At 41.3% G+C, this 23,759-nt stretch overlaps 2 protein-coding genes across 2 annotated transcripts; one reads left to right on the forward strand and one right to left on the reverse strand.

Annotated features, from left to right (window-relative positions):
• Positions 1-231: 231 nt before the first annotated feature.
• zgc:153913 (LRR and PCC domain-containing protein) lies at positions 232-3,071 on the reverse strand. The gene is made up of 2 exons (XM_020463127.2): positions 2,953-3,071; positions 232-2,632 (listed from the first exon to the last, which is right to left on the reverse strand). The coding sequence occupies exon 2, from the start codon at positions 2,624-2,626 to the stop codon at positions 1,028-1,030; it is 1,599 nt and encodes a 532-aa protein (XP_020318716.1). The 5' UTR covers positions 2,627-2,632; positions 2,953-3,071; the 3' UTR covers positions 232-1,027.
• Positions 3,072-5,767: 2,696 nt separating this feature from the next.
• Positions 5,768-8,807, forward strand: cldn1 (claudin 1). The gene is made up of 4 exons (XM_020463129.2): positions 5,768-6,283; positions 7,491-7,655; positions 8,011-8,095; positions 8,320-8,807. Exons 1-4 carry the CDS (start codon positions 6,061-6,063, stop codon positions 8,480-8,482), a joined length of 636 nt encoding a protein of 211 aa, XP_020318718.1. The 5' UTR covers positions 5,768-6,060; the 3' UTR covers positions 8,483-8,807.
• Positions 8,808-23,759: the final 14,952 nt, after the last annotated feature.

A 23,759-nucleotide genomic window follows, 5' to 3' on the forward strand; every position in this document is an offset into this window, starting at 1 on the left:
CTGCACCCATGCTTGTTTTTGTTGGATTTGTGTTCCAGAATTTTGTCTTCTCTGATTTCGCTATAACATGTTTGATCTTTTGCAGGGTCTTTCTTATTTAAATTAATTCTAATAAATCATAATACAAGAGTTATTCAAATATATTTCCAAATGGATTACTGCTTAGATTTTTTTTTTTATCATATCCATATGTTAACTGCATTGATTACTTTAAAATGGAGAGAAACAAGGTTACCACATGAATTATATTGTCTTCCACAGGAGGATTGATAGTTTTATAGATGTTCAATTAGCCATACACAGATTGTCAGTTTAATTAATTAAGACTAATCAACTACACAAAACAACAAAGTTCATTGCTGGGGTGGTTGAAAGCTGTATGTGAATTTGTTGTTGCATGTCAACAGAGTTACCATCTACTACATCTAAACATGTGTGTTGATGTTTGAGAATCTACAGATAATCTACAAGTGACAGAGGTGCCGAAAGCACGAGTCAATTTAAGGAACATGGCCAGTGAAGTCAATGGAGGAATAGAGTCATCTGCTGGCAAGAGCAAACATTGCAGTAGATATAGTATATTGTTAGTATATTATTGTGTGGATGGTACTATGTTCATTACATAGTCAATAGAACATTAGGGATGAACTTTGAACCTCGCAAGGGATAGTTCATCCACCTCTCTTATCTCTCAGCTATGAGTGGGAAACACAGTCAGCCTGGTTATCAGTTTTGAGTTGAGTTAAGTCTGTACAATATTGACATTGGCAGTAGGAGAGATTTGTTTAAGCCCATACCAATACTGCTTGTGTATGCAAGACATCATATTACAAATTATTAAAAGCCAATACCTTCAAAATGAAATGAAATTCAGGTGTAATTCACTCTCATCTCATATACAGTATGTTGGTATATAAAATATTGTGTGTTTGATAAAACTCTATGGTGTACGTAGATGGATAAAGAAAATCCAATCTGCATAGAGAAGTTATTGCAAAGCTTCAGCCCATGTGCTGATGAACACCATTCACACAGTGAGAGTTATAGTCCCATTGCTACACTGTGAAGATTCTGCCCAGTCCTTTTTCATAATGTACTCAGACGTGGTGCCGTCCCCTTCTTTGAAATGCACCATAAGTCTCAATGGGGAACATTTAGTCACTTTGCACTTGATAGTCATGTTGTCGTTGATGAACTGGACAGTACACTTGCTAGGGTTTGGTTTCTCTTCCAAGCCTTGGAAGGGGGTGGCTTTGGCTATAGAAGAGAAATTACCTGGACACACCAGCTGGTCCCTCTCTAAGGAGACCAGACCCTGTCCTCTCAAAGGCTCAGGGCCTTTACAATACACATTACTCAGGTCCTCCACCAAGTGACCGTGCTCCGACACATAGTCATACAGATATAACATGTGGCAGTCGCAGCTCCAGGGGTTCCTGCGCAGTCTCATCACGTTCTCGTGTAAGAACGCATCAAAGAAGCCCTGAGGAAGGGTCTGGAGGTTGTTCTCTGAGAGGTACAGCTGCTCTAAGAAGGCCTGGTCCTCAAACAGCATGGCCTCCAGAGAGCTCAGGTTGTTATTCTGCAGGTGTACGATTTCAATCTTTGTGAGATCTTGGAAGATAGTTCCCGGCAGCGATGTGAGCTGGTTCTCCGAGAGGTCCAGGTTTTGCAGGCCCGTCAGGTTCTGAAAGACATCCTCTGGAAGGTTAGTGAGCTGGTTCATTGACAGAAACAGGTGTGTGAGACTGGTTAGATGGCCGAATGAGTCAGGCGAAAGCTGAACCAGCCTGTTGCCTTTGAGATCCAGCTCTTTCAAGCCAACGGGAAAGGTTCCAGAGCTCACATTTGTGATCAAGTTGCTGCGAAGGTTCAGCTCCTCTAGTTTCTGTAAATGTGAAAAGACACCCTGAGGGAGGTAAGATATCTGGTTTCCCTGCAGGCAAAGCTCTTTCACGTGGGAGATGTTGTGGAAAGTGTCGGGCAAGAGGACATTGATCATATTGTAGCCCAGTTTGAGGGACTCTAGCTGGGACAAGCCGCTGAGGAGCTCATTGTCCACCCCTGTGAGCATGTTCAGGGACAGGTCAAGAGTGTGAATACTCAGGTTCTGGAAGAGCTGCCTGGGCAGATGGGAGATGATGTTGCCCTTCAGCTGAAGAGTCCTCAGCTTCTGAAGCGAACTGAAGAGGCCGTCATTCAGTGACTTGAACCTGTTGAAGTTGAGCAAAAGTTTGGTGAGGTTTCTCTGTTTGCTGAAAGTACCTGGGTTCAAACAATCCAGCCAAGAGTTGCCGCTGATCTCCAGCTCCTCGAGCCCGGTCAAGCGATCAAAGGCCATGGTGGAGACATCCTGCAGCAAATTGTTGAAGAAGACCAGCTTGGTGAGATGGCGGCTGTACTGCATCGTGATCGAGCCCAGGTGCGTCATTCCCGTCGTCATAATGACCAACTCCTTCACCTGTGTGGAGATGTTCATGGGCATGCTTCTCATGCTCTCCTCAGAACACATCACCTTAGTCGGCGTGAAACACTGGCATCTGGGAGGACAATTTATGTCGGAAGTGTTCCCTTGGTAAGAGAGGTGGAGCATCAGCCATAACATGGAACCAATGTCTTTCCACATAATTCACTGTAGAAATAGAATGAAGAGATTTGAATGTATATTGTATATTATAGTATTTCAAATAACTCTGTTCTTTTAGTGAGCACATTGAGTACAGTGGGCAAAATGGAACACTTTCCCCAAATGTATTGGTTGAAGGGAATTACAATTCAGCTAGATGCTGACTGTGATGTTGACATCAACCCTCAAGCAATGCCTCCCTGATCTTTAGCATTTCACAGAAAGTAATGCTATTAGCTAACAATTTTTAAGACATAGCAGGCATTGCTGACTGTTTGATAGTCTGTTTCTTAATCTCATAATCAAGAAAACCAGTCATAACATACCTGTGTTTTGTATCTTTGTTTAGAATTCCCAGAAAGCAGAGGAAATAAGTTCCCTTGTGGATTTGAGGGCTGAGTCCAACTGAGTCCAACACTGTGCAAATCCACCCACAACATACCTACATTAGGCAAGACAAACCCTTTGGCTGTTGGACAGATTCTGTCAATCAATCATTAGCTCACAGGGGACAGGGACGGGGACGGGGACGGGACAGTTTCCGAAATCAAATTGGGTTGCTGAGAATCAAAGTGGTTGGTATGATATACAGTAGACATAGGGGTCCCATTTTGGAGACACTCTACACTGGCCATTGGGTGCTGCACTGTGACTGCCCTCGGAATCAGCCTAAAGCGTGTGTGTGTGTGTGTGTGTGTGTGTGTGTGTGTGTGTGTGTGTGTGTGTGTGTGTGTGTGTGTGTGTGTGTGTGTGTGTGTGTGTGTGTGTGTGTGTGTGTGTGTGTGTGTGTGGGACAAGCAGAAGAGAAATGTCCATCTCGAAGTATTATTTTATACCAGGCCATGTGCAAACACTTTTACCAGAGACCTTCCTAAAGCAAATCAAGTGACTCGTAGTACATTGCTCATCACATTCTATTACAAACAGTAGCAGAGAAGAAGCAGAAAAAACAATACATTTTTCTGGCTTGGATGATAATTTAAGTGTGAGTCTTCACTAAACCGTTACTGGACAACTGCCGTCATGGGCCCCAGCTGAATCTCTTTTGAGAGCAATTTGCCTTGTTACAGTATAAGAATAATGTGACTTCTTACTTAAAACCGGAATTTCTATTGTATCTGAAATTGTATTTCTTGTTGTGTCATTAGATTACAGCAGGAAAATAATCCTGCAGCAACTGGAAATTTGGAATTATTATGTGGATTATAATTAATGGACATTTTTTGTAAGGGTTGCTACATTTCTCGTTAGGGAACATTAAGTCAAGTCTGACATTTTAAAGTGGAAATGACAAAGCAGTTTTAATCATTGAAAATTCTCAGCAACATTGTGATCAAATTAAGATCCTAGTCTTTAATTTCTCTCACTAACTTTATGAAGTCATATTTTAAAGCTAAATCTGTCGAATTTGGAATCATATAAAAATGATCTGTGTCAAAGTCGCTGTCTTCGTTGTAGTTGTAGAGTTCTGAAGGTCTATTCAAATGATTCCATTCATTAGAATAACATCACAGTGTTCTATTAATTGTATGAATAGGATTCTGTGGTGATGCCCTCTCTGTCATCATGTATGAAATTATATGGTTCTGATGGAATTTGTTAGATTAGGTCTTTATGAAAGCAGGTTTGTGTGTATTTTGTTTTTATGATGTGTTGTTTTCTCAAGTGCGAAAAAGGGCTAGAAAAGGTTTCATTCATTACGTTCATTCATGATCAACATACCTGATAGACTTAGCATACCATTGAAACGTGCTTTTTCTATCAAGTCATTGGTAGCTTACGATTGAGTTGATCAACTCAATAATACCCTTTGATCATTAAATAAAATAAATAAAAACCTGTAAAAGAAACTGGTGTCACACTTCACTGCGCCCTTTTAAAATAAGGACAAAACACTTCCACTAGGCGGCAATACAACCCTTATCCAAAATTAATGGAATTCCAGGACATTCCTTCAGGTGGCCTCAAAGGATGCGCTGTGTGTAGACTAAATCAGGGAGGTACTGCAGGAGGGTCCGACAATGTATGTATGTGTTTTTATGAATATCGCGAGCAACAACCGAATAAACACATTTTGAATAACATAGACTACCTACAGTAAAAAAGAGGAGATCTTCATTCTAATAATGTCAACTTTCTTTTTTCAATCCTAATATTGAGAAAATTACACTCATTGAAGCCAATTACACTCATTGGAGTATCTGACATAGGCTTTGAAAAAGCATGTTTTGCCATGGCTAAACTTCGTTTAACCATCAAAACTGCAGCTCTTACCGAAAATGTGTTTGGAATTACCTTTCCAGCTATTAGGCTATATTAGAGTTTACACTTCCTCCAATGATTATGCGGGTAGGTCAAAATAATGAAAAAACGATCTCCCAAATCTATTCATTTTAAAATGTTGATTTGCCTACATCTCCTTGCTATTACCATTCAGCTGGTGATAAGACATGATATGTGATAAAAACGTGAGGTGGGGTCTCCCTGGGTCGCCGGTTTGCCTGGGAGGGGGTCCCTAAATGACTAAATATAAACTACACCTTTACCATAGCGCCAAATAAGCGCAGGTTGACGTTAATTAGGATGAGTCCTGTCCTGGAGACAGAACGGAGTGATTTCTGACAGATGGGCCAGCTGAAAAGTCAAAATTGGCTATATTGTACAAAGTCTTGAAAACAAAAAGATTTGTTTGGTCAGGATTTAAGGGCTAGGCATTAGGGTTAGCGGTTTGGTTAAGGTTAGGGTTAAAGTTAGGGTAAGGTTTAAAATCAGATGTCATGACTTTGTGGCTGTGCCATCTATTGACCACTCTGCGGTGCTGCCTCCAGAATAAGATAAGATTCATGATAAAAAACGCTAAACTGCCAACCAAGCGCAGACTGATATATCGAAGATGTTCTATTATATTGATAAGAAAGTAAAGTGACCGCTCCAACAATGAAAATGCATGTCCTAAAGATGGAGGAAGGCGGGAGGAGGCGAGATCACGTGGGACCATTCCAATGAGAGGGTAGATACGCGTGTGACTAGGCAGAACTCCGAAATAGAATAACTGTTTTCAAAGTTGCCGAAATGCCACGTGAGTCCATTTATATCAGTGCATTCGTAATAACCTAACCATTACGAAACTTATATTCGATCAAATAAGGCTATTGTAGCAAATGAACAATTCCATTTTTTATTGACCAAATCCGACACTCTCATTGGCCATAAAATAATAACCTCACTTCGTGGTCTTATTTTCGTGGACAGATTTTGGGCGGAGTAAACCCTCTCGCTTCATCTCTTCCTCTCTGGCTATACCTGAAGTTTTGAGGACTCTTCTGGAATTTGGGATTTTCTGTGGATTTTCTGTGAATACTGAGTGGACCCAATTGATCTCTTCTATATTATTGAGGATTAATCTTTAATTTATTAACCATTTATTTAGTGAAATGGCAAACGCGGGGATACAGCTCCTTGGATTCGTCTTGTCTTTTCTTGGCTTCATCGGGTTGATAGCATCCACGAGCATGGCCGAGTGGAAACTGTCATCCTATGCTGGGGACAACATCATAACAGCGCAAGCCATGTACGAGGGGCTTTGGAAGTCTTGTGTGTCACAGAGCACTGGTCAAATCCAGTGTAAAGTGTACGATTCACTGCTCCAATTAACGGGTAATTTATTACGTGAATTTATTTTTCATGCTTTACAGTACTATAAAAACAATTATAAACGACTTATCAATACTTTTTTCATGGTTCAAAACGTAGTACCAGAAGGCCTATACATTAATCCACATCTGTAAAGTGTTCATAAAATACTTGATACTACTCCACTGTTGGAGCTAGGAACACAAGCATTTCACTACACCCGCAATAACATCTGCTAAATATGTGTGTGTGACCAATAAAATGTGATTTGAAATAAATTAATCCGATCCATTTACCTTTGAAAAAAATACATTAACCTACAATAGACTAAGTGAGGTTTAACAACCTATCCCCCTATAACAACCTATGCTACAGAAGATCTCATGCATGTACAGACAAGCCTTGAGAATGCCAAGGATAACCATCATGCCTGCTCCCCGTGGTAACAGATGAAAACACCTGAACTCCATCTACACTAGGTTTAAAACCCAACCCCACTGTGCACCATTGTCTGATACAATTGAAATCTGAAGTCCATATTAATTCAAAATCCAATGTCTTAACAAATGTTTGCAGAATGTTTTAATAAAGCAATAATGCAGTGTAGTATATTGCCAATATACCACGGCTAAGGGCTGTTTCTATGCACAACGCAACGCCTGGATACATTCCTTAGCCGTGGTATATTGCCAATATACCACGGCTAAGGGCTGTTTCTATGCACAACGCAACGCCTGGATACATTCCTTAGCCGTGGTATATTGGCAATATACCACAAACACCAGAGGTGCCTTATTGCTATTATAAACTGGTTACCAACTTCATTAAAGCAGTAAAAATACATGTTTTGTCATACCCATGGTTTACAGTCTGACCATGGCTTTCAGCCTATCAGTATTCACGGCTGGAACCACCCAGTTTATAATATACATTCAGCATTTTCCTCGTCAATTGAACTTGCATTTTTTTTACATTCAAGGTGATGAAAGCTATAATACATTTGCATTCCTGCCCAATTATCCCTTTTCTATTATAATTGTATTAACTCTGAATGCATTGAGAATATAATATTCTCTAGGCAATCTGACGTTATTCAGGAGCTGGGCTATATGTAGGCCCTGTGACGTATGTAATAACATGTAATGGCATAGTAATGACATAATCATTAAAGCTCAAATATGAAATTCTATCATTGATTGATTGTGTCTTCTGTCCTTTCTCTTGCTCCCAGGGATGGTGCAGGGCACACGAGGTCTCATGGTGGGTGCCATCCTGTTGGCTGGCATTGCGATCCTGGTGGCTATGGTGGGCATGAAGTGTACCACCTGTCTGGCTGAGGACCAGGAGAAGAAGGACAAAGTTGCCCTGACTGGAGGAATCGTCATCATTATCGCAGGTGGGGGTTTATAGTCCACACAGTGCCATGCAATAGATCTTTATTCATCTATTTGCATGAATATTGTTCTTCTTCTTTTGTTTGTTGCTGAAACAGTTCCGACTTGACACACCAAAGAAAGTGTTATACAAAGGTGTTGACTAAAGAAAAAACACACTGGAAGTCATGCTAACTAGTAGTTAGTACCTCACCCACATGTTTAAACATAGTAGGGGTACTTACTTTTAAACTTGATGTCATGTTTCCTCTGTAATTTCATACTGCATTGCAAGCCCACATTTTTTTTCAACCAGATTCTTTCTACATAAATATCTATTGATGATTTTTCCTATGATGTTGTCCTCCTGTCACATAGGTCTGTGTGCTCTGGTGGGGACTTCCTGGTACGGGAACAGAATAGCAAAGGAATTCTACGACCCCTTCACTCCTACAAATTCCAGGTGTGCTGTCATCATCATTTTGACAGGGGACTAGGAAGGCTTTGTTTGTCTTTGGGGAGAATCATAACCAAGCTGGGTTTTGCGTAAATTATGCAATATATTACGATTGTGTGAATATTATAGATACACAATATTTCATGTTTGCAGTTGTGCCTCTATACATAACTTACCATAATCAATGTTTAGTTCTTGATTGATATTGTTATTGAAATGTCTATCTGCAGGTATGAGTTTGGCAAGGCCCTGTTCGTAGGTTGGGGCTCTGCTTGCTTCACCATCATAGGTGGAGCCTTCCTCTGTTGCAACTGCTCCAGTGAAGGCTCAGGAAAGTCCTCCCGCTACCCCCCGAACCGCTCCGCTGCCCCACCAGGCAGAGACTACGTCTAGAGCCTGGGGATATCCAGGAGACCAGGGTCGTGTTCATTAGGGTAGACGTTTCGAAATGTTGTGCAATGGAAATTGAAAGCAAGCCTTTACTTACTGGTCAGGTAGTGCCTTCCCGTTTCACTCCATTTAAGTCCGTTTTCCTCTGTTTTGTGCTGAACATGACCCACCTCCATCCAGCCACTCTCTATTCTGGGTACAGCACTGCCTAGGGTCAAAGCTGGGGTTATTTTTGTTGATTTGATGGTTGGTTTGGTTTGATTCATGATTTCTATTATTTTCATTTCTGGTTGTTTTACTGTGAGACACTCCACTAGCAAGCAATATATCCATGATGCATACATACAGTACTCTATTACTATTTTCACACTATCGATTCAACCCAAACTGCACTGTGCTGGCTCTGATGTTTTCTTTTCACACCGTTGATGATTCCAGCAACTATGGTGGATGCGTAACGAGGACAGCACTGTTCAGCTCGGCCCCACTTAGTTCGGCTCAGTAGTGTGAAAATAGTATTTGTGTGTAGTTTGAGATGTACAGTGCATTCGGAAAGTATTTAGACCCCTTGACTTTTTCCACGTTTTGTGACATTACAGCCTTATTCTAAAATTGATTAAATTGCCCCCCCCCTCCCCCAATCTATACACAATGCCCCATAATGACAAAGCAAAAACTGTTGATTTTTTATTTGAGCAAATGTATAAAAAAATTGAAATATTACATTTACATAAGTATTCAGACCCTTTACTCAGTACTCTGTTGAAGCACCTTTGGCAGCGATTACAGCCTTGAGTCTTCTTGGGTATGACGCTCCAAGCTTGCCACACCTGTATTTGGGGAGTTTGTCCCATTCTTCTCTGCAGATCCTCTCAAGCTCTTTGTGTTAAATGCTCTACAACAAAGCTTTCTTAGTGTCCAACAAGCTTTCTCTGCCCTTAACCCTGTTCTGAACACCTCAAAAACAAAGGTCATGTGGTTTGGGAAGAAGAATGCCCCTCTCCCCACCAGTGTGATTACTACCTCTGAGAGTTTAGAGCTTGAGGTGTCACCTCATACGAGTACTTGGGAGTATGGCTAGAAGGTACACTGTCATTCTCTCAGCACATATCAAAGCTGCAGGCTAAAGTTAAATCTAGACTTGGTTTCCTCTATCGTAATCGCTCCTCTTTCACCACAGCTGCCAAACTAACCCTGATTCAGATGACCATCCTACCCATGCTAGATTACGGAGACATAATTTATAGATCGGCAGGTAAGGGTACTCTCGAGCAGCGAGATGTTTTTTACTATTCGGCCATCAGATTTGCCACCAATGCTCCTTATAGGACACATCACTGCACTCTATACTCCTCTGTAAACTAGTCATCTCTGTATACCTGTCGCAAGACCCACTCGTTGATGCTTATTTACAAAACCCTCTTAGGCCTCACTCCCCCCTATCTGAGATATCTACTGCAGCCCTCATCTTCCACATTCAACACCCATTCTGATAGTCACATTCTGTTAAAGGTCCCCAAAGCACACACATCCCTGGGTCGCTCGTCTTTTCAGTTTGCTTCAGCTAGTGACTGGAACGAGCTGCAACAAACACTCAAACTGGACAGTTTTATTTCCATCTCTTCATTCAAAGACTCAATCATGGACACTCTTACTGACAGTTGTGGCTGCTTCGTGTGATGTATTGTTGTCTCACCTTCCTGCCCTTTGTGCTGTTGTCTGGGCCCAATAATGTACGTACCATGTTGTGCTGCTGCCATGTTGTGTTGCTACCATGTTGTTGACATGTTGTGTTGCTATCATGCTGTGTTTTCATGTGTTGCTGCCTTGCTATGTTGTTGTCGTAGGTCTCGTTTTATGTAGTGTTGTGGTGTCTCTCCTGTTGTGATGTGTGTTTTGATCTATATATATTTTTTTAAGTATAATTAAATCCCAGCCCCATCCACGTTGGAGGCCTTTTGCCTTCCGGTAGGCCGTCATTGTAAATAAGAATATGTTCTTAACGGGCTTGCCTAGTTAAATAAAGGTTCAATAAAAAGTTATGTCAGGTTGGATGGGGGGTGTTGCTGCACAGCAATTTTCAGGTCTCTCCAGAGATGTTGAATCAAGTTCATGTCCAGGCTCTGGCTGGGCCACTCAAGGACATTCATTGGAAGGTAAACCTTCACCCCAGTCTGAGGTGCTGACCGCTCTGGAGCAGGTTTTCATCAAGGATCTCTCTGTACTTTGCTCCATTCATCTTTCCCTAAATCCTGACTAGTCTCCCAGTCCCTGCTGCTGACAAACGTCCCCACAGATGCTGCCACCACCATGCTTCACCGTAGGGATGGTGACAGGTTAACTCCAGACGTGACACTTGGCATTCAGGCCAAAGAGTTCAATCGTGGTTTCATCAGACCAAAGCATCTTTTTTCTCATGGTCTGAGCCCTTCTCCCCCGATTGCTCAGTTTGGCCTGGCAGCCAGCTCTAGGAAGAGTCTTGGTGGTTCCAAACTTCTTCCATTTAAGAATAATGGAGGCCACTGTGTTCTTGGGGACCTTCAATGCTGCAGAATTCTTTGGGTACCCTTCACCAGAACTGTGCTTCAACACAATCCTCTCTCGCAGTTCTACAGACAAATTATTTTGACCTCATGGCTTGGTTTTTGCTCGGACATGCGCTGCCAACTGTGGGACCTTCTATAGACAGGAGCCTTTCCAAATCATGTCCAATCAATTGAATTTACCACAGGTGGACTCCAATCAAGTTGTAGAAAACTCTCAAGGATGATCAATGGAAACAGGATGCACCTGAGCTCAATTTCTCATAGCAAATGGTCTGATTACTTATGTAAATAAGATATTTCTGTTTTTAGTTTTGTTACATTTGCAAACATTTCTAAAAACCTGTTTCCGCTTTGTCATTGTGGGTTATTGTGTGTAGATTGCTGAGGATTTGGGGGATTTTAATCCATTTTAGAATAAGGCGGTAACGTAACAAAATGTGGAAAAGGGGTCTGAATACTTTCCGAATTCACTGTAGCTTGCTAATGCTGTGAGCAGTATCTTCTCAAAAATGCACTAAAATACAATGGTGTAAAGTACTTAAGTAAAAAATACTTTGAAGTACTACTTAAGTCGTTTTTTTGGGTATCTGTACTTTACTATTTATATTTTTGACAACTTTTACTTCACTACTTTCCTAAAGAAAATAATGTACTTTTTACTCCATATAGACACCCAAAATACTCGTTACATTTTTTATGCTTGGCGTGACAGGAAAATGGTCAAATTCACACACTTATCAAGAGAAAATCCCTGGCCATCCTACTGCCTCTGCTCAGGCGGACTCACTAAACACAAATGCTTCTGAGTGTTGGGGTGTGCCTCTAGCTATCCAAACAAATAAAAGATAAGAACATTTTGCCATTTAGTTTGCTTAATATAAGCAATTTGAAATGATTTATACTTTTACTTCTGATACTTAATAAGGTTTAATTCCAAATACTTTTAGACTTTTACTCAACTAGTATTTTACTGGGTGACTTACTGGAGTCATTTTCTATTAAGGTATCTTTACTTTCACTCAAGTATGACAATTGGATACTTTTTCTACCACTGCTGAAATATAAATGTGATTTATTTTACTGTGCATTTGTGGGTTGGAATATTACAAACAAATAAATAAATAGGATTGGGTAGTTACTATACTCTTATGCTATTTTTTTTATGTAAGAGTTTACCTAAATAGTTTTGTTTACATTGTATTTTCTGAGCTGCATCAAATTATGTCCCATTTTTTTAAACCAGATTTTGTTAAGTTCTGTGTGATAATAGACAAATAAACCTTACTGTTGTTTTTAAAGGTAAGGGTTTTTCTTTTATTTAGAGGTCAGGTATTATGAAACACATATTTAGAGATTGTGTAACACAGTAACTAAATTAGATCTATAGTTCTCTCCTGTCTCTCCGTTAGCTCCTGTGTTTTATTTTGAAAAGGGAGTTGTCTCGACTTGATTTGTGCGGATATACCTTGTGCCTGCAGTAACAAGCCTCTGAGGGTCTTTAGAACATTTGAGAGGAATTTCTAGAAAATTATTTATATTTAAAAATTACCATTGAATTTTCAATAGATATGAACATGAATATCCCACTCTCAATTATGTTGACAATATTCATGTTTATTTAACTGTATCCAAATGTAGACTTAAACTAGTGAAATAAAGAATAAACATTCTCATCCTTGATGTTCCAACATGTAGGCAAAACCTTTACTCCTCTCATAGGTAATCATAGGTAACTTTCTTCCAGATACTATCTTTAGAATGGGTTTCAGTACAGTCGTTGGTTTCAGTAAACAATCCCCAGCGGTAAAACGTGTAACCCCAGGGTTAGGATTTCACGGCACGCCCAGTCATCCTAACAGAGCCAAGATGCTGGGGAGTGACTAAATCAAAAGGTATTCTTCATATCTCCAACAACCTGCCTTTACATGTTCCTGGAACCTTCTCTCTGCTGGGAGAGGGAGTTGTCCTCTGAATTCAGCCGCAGCCATCCAACGTCACCTCTATTCACCATATCCACCCATGTTAGAATTCAATCCACTGACACAACTTTACTTATGAATGTTAGAGCAAGTAATTATAGTTAAATAACTAAAGTGATATAAAAAAAAAAGAGATGGTTGTGATTTTTCTATTGAAATAATGCCATGTATGTTCTTAGCACTATCGCTAGGCTGGTGTTTAAAACCCGAGTTGAGTTTTCCAGTTGCAGCTGGGCCTCTTTAACTGTCCAGTACAACAGTATAGGACTATAAAGCAAGCGCACATGACCTCCTGGATCTGAAGGGGGTCACAAGAACAGATCAGGTTGGCTATCGACTGATCCAGAAACAGTGCCTAGCTCCAGGGCCCTATCTCCTATGTACTTCTCAGAGGTCTGAAAAATTTGGATAGGTATGAGCCATTTGTTATCTTTAACCTGATAGGTGGAATGCTAGCCATATTTCTCAAACCCATCTACACCTTTCAAATCAACTAAGGTGCTTGGGGGCTGCTGCTAGAGGCAAAGGTTTTCTCTTTTGCACTGATTCCTTAGCAGACAGCACCACCCTCTGGTGCCACCTATAATTTATGTTTAGTATTGTACTAGATGTTCATTGTTCATCAGGAAAAATGGGACAGATATCATTGGGAGATCAAAGTTACACTGTAAATGCCAGTAAGACTGAGGGCATCATTCCAGGGTTTATATCATGAAAACCATGTAGCAACCCAATCAATCTCTCTCTCTCACGAATAAGCATTCATAAACAACTTATACGATTTTATTACATTCATAAAAATGTATGAAGCATTCATAAACATTAATAAATATGTATTAGCATACATTTCATAAATACTTATTCATGTAAAGGATTATAAAGTGTCAAGAATTGATACGTTAGAAAACTCCCATACCGGGATAACGGCAAAGCAATCTCCAAAGAAAGCGCCATACCTACCTGACCATGCCTGCCGCCACAGAGATGCTGTATGTACAACCAGGAATTGCCTTGCAGGTAAAAGACCACTAGAGGACAGCAGAGATCCAAGTTAGATGATTGGATCACACGCCCCTCCTGTGGCGATAAGAGCTACTAGAGATAATTGTGTTGAGTATTTATCGTCTTGGGCATTTAAACAAGTGATCCCAGAAGGCTAAACAGCAACGTCTAGCTGGGGAGATAAGCAGGATGAACAAAGTGTGCTAATTGACGACTCTCTCTGAGCTAAATTATCTGAGTTCACACAGAGTTTAGTAACAGTAATTCATTCACATTAGTAGGTTATTTTCTTACACGTCAATTTAATTTCAAGACATGACTGTAAATGTTCCATGACTTTTATTGATAGTAGCGAAAAAGGCATTTAGACTGACGAAATGCATTCACACAGCAGCACGTAACACAAGGCATGGTAGCCTACCCACGTTAGCATAAATGTATCAGACCTGGATTACATCCAGTTCCTACTAATGCAATCATTCTACAGGTCGAGCGCTGTGCTGCTGTGCTGCTGTGCTGCTCGCAAATGCAGACATTTCAACTGCATGGCACAGTGTGTCTGGTATGTGTCAAACCTAAATGACAAATGGACATCAACAGCCCATCATCAACAGCCCTGTTGCCATGCCATTTTATAGACGCACTCGAAATAGTACAGATGTAGGATCAGCAGGAAAATTTGGTTTAAAAGGAGGTGTAAAAAGTCTAACGTTTGTAATTTACACTTGAAAAATTTACACTTGATTTGCCCTAACGATAATCCATCAACCACTTCAGAAAATGATGTGTGAGGCACTCATTAGATTTATATCTAAATTTGACAAAGTTTCGGACTAAGATTTTGTCCTTTCTCCTTGTTTTTGAATGAAGCTATACTTGTTCACTGTATCATATATACTTTGAACAAGTATAGCTTCATTCAAAAGCCAGGAGAAAGGACTAACTCTTTGTCAGAAAACTTTGTTGAATTTAGATTTAAATCTAATGGGTGCCTCACACATCAAGCGTTTTTCTTATCAAAGACACACACAGCTCTGATTCATTCATGTGTGACGGAGCTTTGGAACATTTAAATAATTTCATCCTATTACCCTCAAGCGTGAATTAGCACAGACAACCATAGACATATAATGTTTACCACTCATATTGCCAGGGTTAGAGGTTTCAAGCCTGTTCTGTTCATTCTATTTCTATGTGGACAACTGTGTCACGCGGGGCCATGAGATGAGAAATAGATTCCTCTGAATTACATCCAGACCATAGAACCCCGCTGCCCATCCCTTCTCTTTGCCAAAAGATAATCTATGCTTCGCAGTCTGTGTGAGATACCATAATTTAGCTCAAAGAGGTCGTTCAAGTCTCAGGGAACAGTTTGTTCAATGTGAGTAGCCTAAAGAGGCCATTGGTGCATTCGCAGACAGCAGTTTATCGACTGTTTGAACGACTTCTTTGGAAAGAGACAAAAGAAGGAATGCTGCATTTCTTGAAGTAAATGATTTGTTACGTTTCCAATAAGGTTCTTGTGAATTCAAGAGACTTAGACAAATAATGAGATGAGAATGGCAAAGGCTTGTACTGTACCATCATGACTTCAGTAAGACATTAATTCTCGTTAAAACAGACTAAGATACTATTTTTGACTGTAGGGCTAGAGGCCATGTATACTCCAAATCCATTGCACAAGCCATTATGTAAATGATCCTCGCCTGTTGCCATACACCTGCCACTGAGCTTACCTGAAACTGAGCCGCCAACGAGTTCAGCATTTCTTAAGCTCTCCACAGCAGCAGACTCCCTGAAGAAGAATCTGTGGTGACGCTGCTTCTGGATTAACCGTTTAAAGTCTGATGATCCGAGCTTCACAGACTGTTCGTATTCCTCAACGCTCACCTAACGTGACCTCTAATGAACACATGGGACTGGAAAACCGGAGAGTGTTGGCATTTAGGCTAAAGAGTATGTGGGACCACTAAGGGTTAACCGGTTCACCGGTAAACCAGAGAGATTTGGCATTAAGTCCAGAGTCCATGGGTTAAACCAGGCAGAAACACCTGTTAGGAATCTCTCTTTGACAAGAAGTGAGATTAGTTCAGATTAGTGTACTAGTTGATTAGTGTCTCGTGCCTCCAATCGTCATCATGGACCAAGGATTGTAAATCAAGTGACTGACCCATAACAATAACACTGGGATGGCACAGAAGCTAAGAGGAGAGAGCTGGCCACTGATATGCCTGATCAGAACGGTAATAATTACCAGTATCTCTGCTTCGTTGAGCCCACATGGTTTTGACTAATTTACTAATTAACTAACTGACTAATTGACCTTCGGGTGATGATGCAGTATGTCACCAGCACATACACAGCTAACAGCAGCATTTTCATTACCCAAAAGTTACATACAGAAACTGTATTTTCACAAATTAAATTGTATGTGACATCAACAAGTTATGGTCTATTGCAGTTTGTAATAGTAATGGTAACTCACTGCAAAGCCAGTGATCTGATTTTGCAGAAGATAGTGGGGTTAGGACCCATAGGATCCAACGAAATGAGAACTAAAGAATCAGTGATGTAGGAAACAGATAACCTATGCATGAGCAAAGATGTGTGCTTTCAGAGGTCAACTCACATAGGTCAAAACATGTAAATAAGATCATGGCAACTTTGGCAAGACACACTTTAACCTCTCTGGCTTCAGATCATCTTCAACTGTTGGTATTTTTTTTATTTGAAGCTGAATATGAGTCAACATGGAGAGTTATTTGCAGTCGAGATCATCTTCGTTAAGATAAACTAATGAGATCATGCTCGGTTGATGTTGATTGCAATTGACTCGGCGTCGCTCAGCGAGTTGGAGTGGTGGGGGTGGGTGAGGAAGGGGGGGCAGACAATCTGAACAGAAGCATCTCCAGCAAACAGCATGTCCACAAAGCTCTCATCTCATTCTCAACAGCGTCATGAACTCCCCTGACCTGAACAAGCTGCGGGATCACGATGTACACTGGGAGAGGATGGAGGTTACCACGGCAACGTGTGTCATGCATTATGCCGTGAACTGTGATTATTCACCTCAGCTGGGAAGTTACTGTCTTCATCCGCTCAGCAACGTGTGTGTGTGTCTGTGTGTGTGTGTGTGTGCGTGCGTGCGTGCGTGTATGCATCCATGCATTTGTGTGTGCGCGGAATACTGTGTGTGCGTGTATGTGTGTCTCTCTCCCTTTTTCATCTGCTTCACACCATTTTGTCACAGTATACTAAAATATAATACTGTGATCGTTTTAACAAGGTGGTCCTTGTTTACATGGACCACTGATGTCACCTAAAAACATCTTCCTGCTCTGCTGTGCTCTAATTGATCACATCATCCCGCCAGCATGTGGCTTACATCATGGGACACAGAAAACCAAAGACACGGATGATCTTTTATCAATAGATTCTTTTCATATCTATCTAGTTCTTTCGGTTGAGTCAGAAAACTTTCAAAAGGACACAGGCTATCAACCTGAGAATGAAGTAGTGCAGTGTCTCTGTACCTCTCTACTTAAATGTCCTCTTCAGCAATAAACATTTACATCTCATAGGCCTATGTGAATGTACCTGGTGCTGAAAATATCCACATACTATATCCATCAATGTCGATTTGTCCATACCAGAAACGCTAAAGGAAAATCTTTAGTGATTAGTGAAAACCGTGACAAAATATATGCTTCAACAAAACACAGCAAGTGCATTCTTTGTGTAATCAGGCACTGACTATGGAAATGTCACTTATGTTGTATGACATAAGAGGTAAGTAGCATAGATTAATATATCTTCCTGTGATATTTATATCTTGAGAATGGGTCAAACCAGGCTGCCATGGCATTCTGTTTTGAGAGTAGAGTTTAAGCACCGGGTTTATGTGACCACTGCTGCTGCTACTCTACCGTGCTAAAGATTACAACACAACATGTAAAGAAAGATTAGCCAAACATGTTACAGTCATTTTGACCTTAGCTCAAGCTAATCATTCACCAAGGTCCCGAAATCATGTGTAGATCGTATAGATTCTGTACTGTAAACATTCAGCTTTTCTCAGGTCAAGAAAGGTTTAGCCGGCGATAGAAGAAACCTCAACGAGTTAATAGGAGCTGCTGTGGCAGGAAGCCCCGGGAGCCAGCTAAGTTCACGCTGCGCGGAATGTGTACACAGTGTTCCCAACTGATTCAATTTACAAGCAACGTGGGCAGATCAAGCAGTGCTCTGAGGAACATTGAGAGGGGGAACAGAGAGGGGGAGAGGGGGACAAGCCCCTTGCGAATGACAATGGTCATTGTGAAGGGTGGTGTAACAGTACCACGTGTGTCGCTGCCTGTGACTTTCTTTATACGTAGGTGTGCTCTCTCAGAAACCCCAAAAGAGAGAGTGTGCAGGTAAAAAAGCAGTTTACTGTTGAGCCTGAGCCCCTTCAGCATCGACTGGAAACTCCAGAGAGCTTCTGTTGCCAAGGCCCATCTCAGGCTATAAACCCACGGGTCACTAAGTGTGCGGCTCAAAGTGATTCATCTCAAATGGAAAAATCTAAGGGGGCTGGCTACACTGTCCTGCTGGCAACGCAATATTGCTGGGCTTGCAGGGTTTTTAGAACCAGAAGAGGCATCCCGATACAAATTATTTGTATGGCTCACTTTCAGATGATGGGCCGCGCATGCAGTGTGAACAGCTCAGGAGTGTTGAACACAATGCTCTCTGTATCTACCAAGCTCAATGTGCCTCTGATTCAGAGGGGTTGGATTAAATGCAGAAGACACATTTCAGTTGAATGCATTCAGTTGTACAACTGACTAGATTTCCCTTTCATGTTGAAGATAGTTACAATCAGAGGAGGCTGGTAGGAGGAGCTATTCGAGGACGGGCTCATTGTAATGGCTGGAATGGAATAAATGGAAAGGTATCAAACATAAGGAAACCACGTTTGACTCCGTTCCTTTAATTCTATTCCAGCCATCACAATGAGCCCGTCCTCCTATAGCTCCTCCCACCAGCCTCATCTGGGTAAAATACTGTCATATCTCTGTGCTAGTTGGGCAGTTAAACCACATGTGAGATAGGACTCTCCTGATATAGACGTACCATTTTTGTTGCTGTGTGTTAAAGAAAAAAGCCTGGGATAGATATCAAGTTTGCAACCCGCACTAAACATAGATGAAGTTGCTATTGAATTGATTTGGCACTGGCAGGAAGGTGGTATTTTGTTTTGCGAGAATGATCGCTGATTGCTATTGACCCATTGTAGCTGTTTCAGACAGAGAGAGAGTCATGGAACTGATGAGCCCGGAGCTGGGTCTTTTTTAGTCTGAGTTTAAAGTGTGTACTTAATGGGGATGGATGTTATTGGACATTAGGCCTCTCGCTACTGAGCTACTTGATGATAATTATGCATAAAAGGCTAGTTATAGTTTCTGAGGAGGAAAACAAAATTGTGAAGTTGTGGCTTAGACGTTAAAGGGAAAATCAGTCATTCTGATGAGAAATTATAGGGGAGACCTGGGGGTGTGGGGTCACATGTTACTGAGACAAACCGAGAGGGCATGCGTCTCATGGTGACTATGAGCGATGAATAGTAAATGGGGATTGTAGCGGTGAACGGGGAGGGGCCCATGTTATATAACTTGTGTCCAATCACAGTGTGAGCAGAGAAATCCCATGAGAACAGTGCCCAACTACAGAGAGGGCTGATGTACTGTGTACACAACTGACCCCTTTACATTATTTCCTGCCTTTTAATGAACTTTGTAATACAAATCTACTGGAAGTTATACTGACATGTGTATGTATGTCAGTCTATAATGTAGTTTGTGGTACAGACAACTTCAAATGTTTTCCTTGATGCCACAGGCCTGCCTAAATAACTTTTCTCCTCCAAGCCAAAACGCTGAGCTGACCCTCAACATCTCAAATCAAATTTATTGGTCACATACACATGGTTAGCAGATGTTATTGCGAGTGTAGAGAAATGAAATGCTTATGCTTCTAGTTCCGACAGTGCAGCAATATCTAACAAGTAATATGTAACAATTCTACAACAAATACCTAATACACACAAATATAAGTAAGGAATAGGAATATATAAATATATGGATGAGCAATAACAGAGCGGCATAGGCTAAGATGCAATAGATAGTATAGAATACAGTATATACATATGAGATGAGTAATGCAAGATATGTAAACACTATTAAAGTGATATTATTAATGTGACTAGTGTTCCATTTATTAAAGTGGCCAATGATTTCAAGTCTGTATGTAGGCAGCAGTCTCTCTGTAGTAGTGATGGCTGTTTAACAGTCTGAGGGCCTTGAGATAGAAGCTGTCTCTCGGTCCCAGCTTTGATGCACCTGTACTGACCTCACCTTCTGGATGATAACAGGGTGAACAGGCAATGGCTCGGGTGGTTGTTGTCCTTGATGAGCTTTTTGGCCTTCCTGTGACATCAGGTGCTGTAGGTGTCCTGGAGGGCAGGTAGTTTGCCCCCGGTGATGCGTTGTGCAGACCGTACCACCCTCTGGAGAGCCCTGCGGTTGTGGGCGGTGCAGCTGCGATAGCAGGCGGTGATGCAGCCCGAGAGGATGCTCTCAATTGTGCATCTGTAAAAGTTTGAGATGGTTTTAGCTGACAAGCCAAAGGCTGTTGAAGATGATCCTCCTGAAGCTGTTGCACCTTCTCCACCTCACTGTCTGTGTGGGTGGACCATTTCAGTTTGTCCGGAACTTGAAACTTTCCACCTTCTCCACTGCTGTCCCGTTGATGTGGAAAGGGGGGTGCTCCCTCTGCTGTTTCCTGAATTCCACGATCATCTCCTTTGTTTTGTTGACATTGAGTGAGAGGTTATTTTCCTGACACCACACTCCGAGAGCCCTCACCTCCTCCCTGTAGGCTGTCTCGTCTTTGTTGGTAATCAAGCCTACCACTGTTGTATCGTCTAAAACTTTATGATTGAGTTGGAGACGTGCATGGCCACACAGTCATGGGTGAACCAGGAGGGGGCTGAGCATGCACCCTTGTGGGTCCTCAGTATTTGTATTTATTAAGGATCCCCATTGGTACTTTTTCTGGGGTCCAGTAAAATTAAGGCAGTTTATACCATTTTAAAAACATTACAATACATACACAGATTTCACAATACTGTGTGTCCTCAGGCCCCTACTCCACCACTACCACATATCTACAGTACTAAATCCATGTGTATGTATAGTGTGTATGTTATCGTGTGTGTGCGTGTGTGTGTGTGTGTGTGCACGTGTCTGTGCCAATGTTTGTGTTGCTTGAGGATCAGTGAGGTGCAGATGTTGTTTCCTACCTTCACCACCTGGGGGCGGCCAGTCAGGAAGTCCAGGACCCAATTGCACAGGGTGGGGTTCAGACCCAGGGCCTCAAGCTTAATGATGAGCTTGGAGGGTACTATGGTGTTGAATGCTGAGCTATAGTCAATGAACAGCATTCTTATATAGGTATTCCAATTGTCCAGATAAGATAGGGCAGTGTGCAGTGTGATGGCGATTGCATCGTCTCTGGACCTATTGGGGCGGTAAGCTAATTTATGTGGGTCTAGGGTGACAGGTAAGGTGGAGGTGATATTATTCTTGACTAGTGCAATGGGGCGATAGTCATTTAGTTCCGTTACCTTTGCATTCTTTGGTACAGGAACAATAGTGGCCATCTTGAAGCATGTGGGAACAGCAGACTGGGATAGGGAGAGATTGAATAGGGGGAGTGGGGGTGGGGAAGGAGGCAGTGGAACTGGCTTCGAGGTCCAGTTGTGTTAGAGGACGCTAAAGTATACCAGACCTGAAATGTCTTACTCACATCGGCCACGGAGGAGAGCCCAAAGTCCTTGGTAGCGGGTCGCGTCGGTGGTACTGTATTATCCTCGAATTTGGCAAAGGTGTTTAGTTTGTCTGGAAGCAAGAAGTCGGTGTCTGTGACGTGGCTGGTTTTCCTTTTGTAGTCTGTGATTGTCTGTAGTGCCTGCCATATACAGTGGACAAGAAAAAGTATGTGAACCCTTTGGAAATACCTGGATTTCAGCATAAATTGGTCCTAAAATTCGATCTGATCTTCATCAAGGTCACAACAACAGACAAACAGTCTGCGTAAACTAATGACACACAAACAAATACACATTTTCATGTCTTTATTGAACACACTGTGTAAACATTCACAGTGCACGGTGGAAAAAGTATGTGAACCCTTGGATTTAATAACTGGTTGACCCTCCTTTGGCAACAATAACCTCAACCAAATGTTTTCTGTAGTTACGGATCAGACTTGCACAATGGTCAGAAGGAATTGTGGACCATTCCTCTTAACCTGTTGACGGTACATGTTCCCCAAGGGGTACCACACCCCCCCGCTCAACTGAAACAGGGGCGCACAGAATGCAAAAATATTCTTAGAAATATTTAACCTCCACACATTAACAAGTCCAATAGCTCAAATGAAAGATAAACACCTTGTTCATCTAGCCAGCGTGTCAGATTTCTAAAATGTTTTACGGCGAAAACATAGCACATATTTATGTCAAACCACCACCAAAGACACAGGCGATGACGTCAAAGTTGCCCCAACTTTCATGATTCCAAAACTAGTTTGGGAGATCGCCTGCCCTGTGAGTTCTGCTATACTTACAGACATAATTCAAACGGTTTTAGAAGCTTTAGAGTGTTTTCTATCCAATAATAATTATTATATACATATATTAGCAATTTTGGACAGATTTCTTTTCAGTTTACTATGGGCACGCTATTCATCCAAAGGGGGCAGTATTCTGCCTGGCCCTAATAATAATAATAATAATGTAAATACTGTATATTGTGGTTCCATCTGTATATGTACAACTACACATAGACTATAATAATAATAATATGAGAACAATGACAATATTTGTTGTTGTGCAAAGCTGTCATCATGGCAAAGGGTGGCTATTTTGAAGAATCTCAAATATTAAATATATTGTGATTTGTTTAACACTTTTTTGGTTCCTACATGATTCCATATGTGTTGTTTCATAGTTTTGATGTCTTCACTATTATTCTACAATGTAGAAAATAGTACAAATAAAGAAAAAACCTTGAATGAGAAGGTGTGTCCACATTTTTGACTAGTACTGTATATACACTGAACAAAAATATAAAAGCAACATGCAACAATTTAAAAGATTTTACTGCATTACAGGTCATATAAGCCAATCAGTCAATTTAAATACATTCATTAGGCCCTTATCTATGGATTTCACATGATTGGGAATACAGATATACATATGTTGGTCACAGATACCTTAAAAAAAAGGTTGGGGCGTGGATCAGAAAACCAGTCAGTATGTGGTGTGACCACCATTTGCCTCATGCAGTGTGACACATCTCAAACCAAATGTTATTGGTCACATACACATATTTAGCAGATGTTATTGCGGGTGTAGCAAAATGCTTGTGTTCCTAGCTGCAACAGTGCAGTAGTATTTCCTTCGCATAGAGTTGATCAGGCTGTTGGTTGTGGACTCCTCTTCAACGGCTGTGTGAAATTGCTGGATATTGACGGGATCTGGAAAATCAATCAAGAACATCCTAAACACGCTCAATGGGTGGTGACATGTCTGGTGAGTATGCAGGCCATGGAAGAACTGAGACATTTTCAGCTTCTAGGAATTGTGTACAGATCCTTGCGAAATTAGGCTGTTCATTATCAAGCTGAAATATGAGGTGATAGCGGTGGTTG

Source organism: Oncorhynchus kisutch, linkage group LG27, assembly GCF_002021735.2.
Source record: "Oncorhynchus kisutch isolate 150728-3 linkage group LG27, Okis_V2, whole genome shotgun sequence".
In the NCBI taxonomy this organism is placed as follows: domain Eukaryota; kingdom Metazoa; phylum Chordata; class Actinopteri; order Salmoniformes; family Salmonidae; genus Oncorhynchus; species Oncorhynchus kisutch.

What these genes read in the sequence shown, in the direction of transcription:
- zgc:153913 (XM_020463127.2), bottom strand. Translation starts at nt 2,626, where the DNA reads ATGTGGAAAGACATTGGTTCCATGTTATGGCTGATGCTCCACCTCTCT.
- cldn1 (XM_020463129.2), top strand. Translation starts at nt 6,061, where the DNA reads ATGGCAAACGCGGGGATACAGCTCCTTGGATTCGTCTTGTCTTTTCTT. An exon ending in TTCACTGCTCCAATTAACGG is followed by an intron (nt 6,284 to 7,490) that starts GTAATTTATTAC and finishes TCTTGCTCCCAG; the next exon opens with GGATGGTGCAGGGCACACGA. An exon ending in AATCGTCATCATTATCGCAG is followed by an intron (nt 7,656 to 8,010) that starts GTGGGGGTTTAT and finishes CCTGTCACATAG; the next exon opens with GTCTGTGTGCTCTGGTGGGG.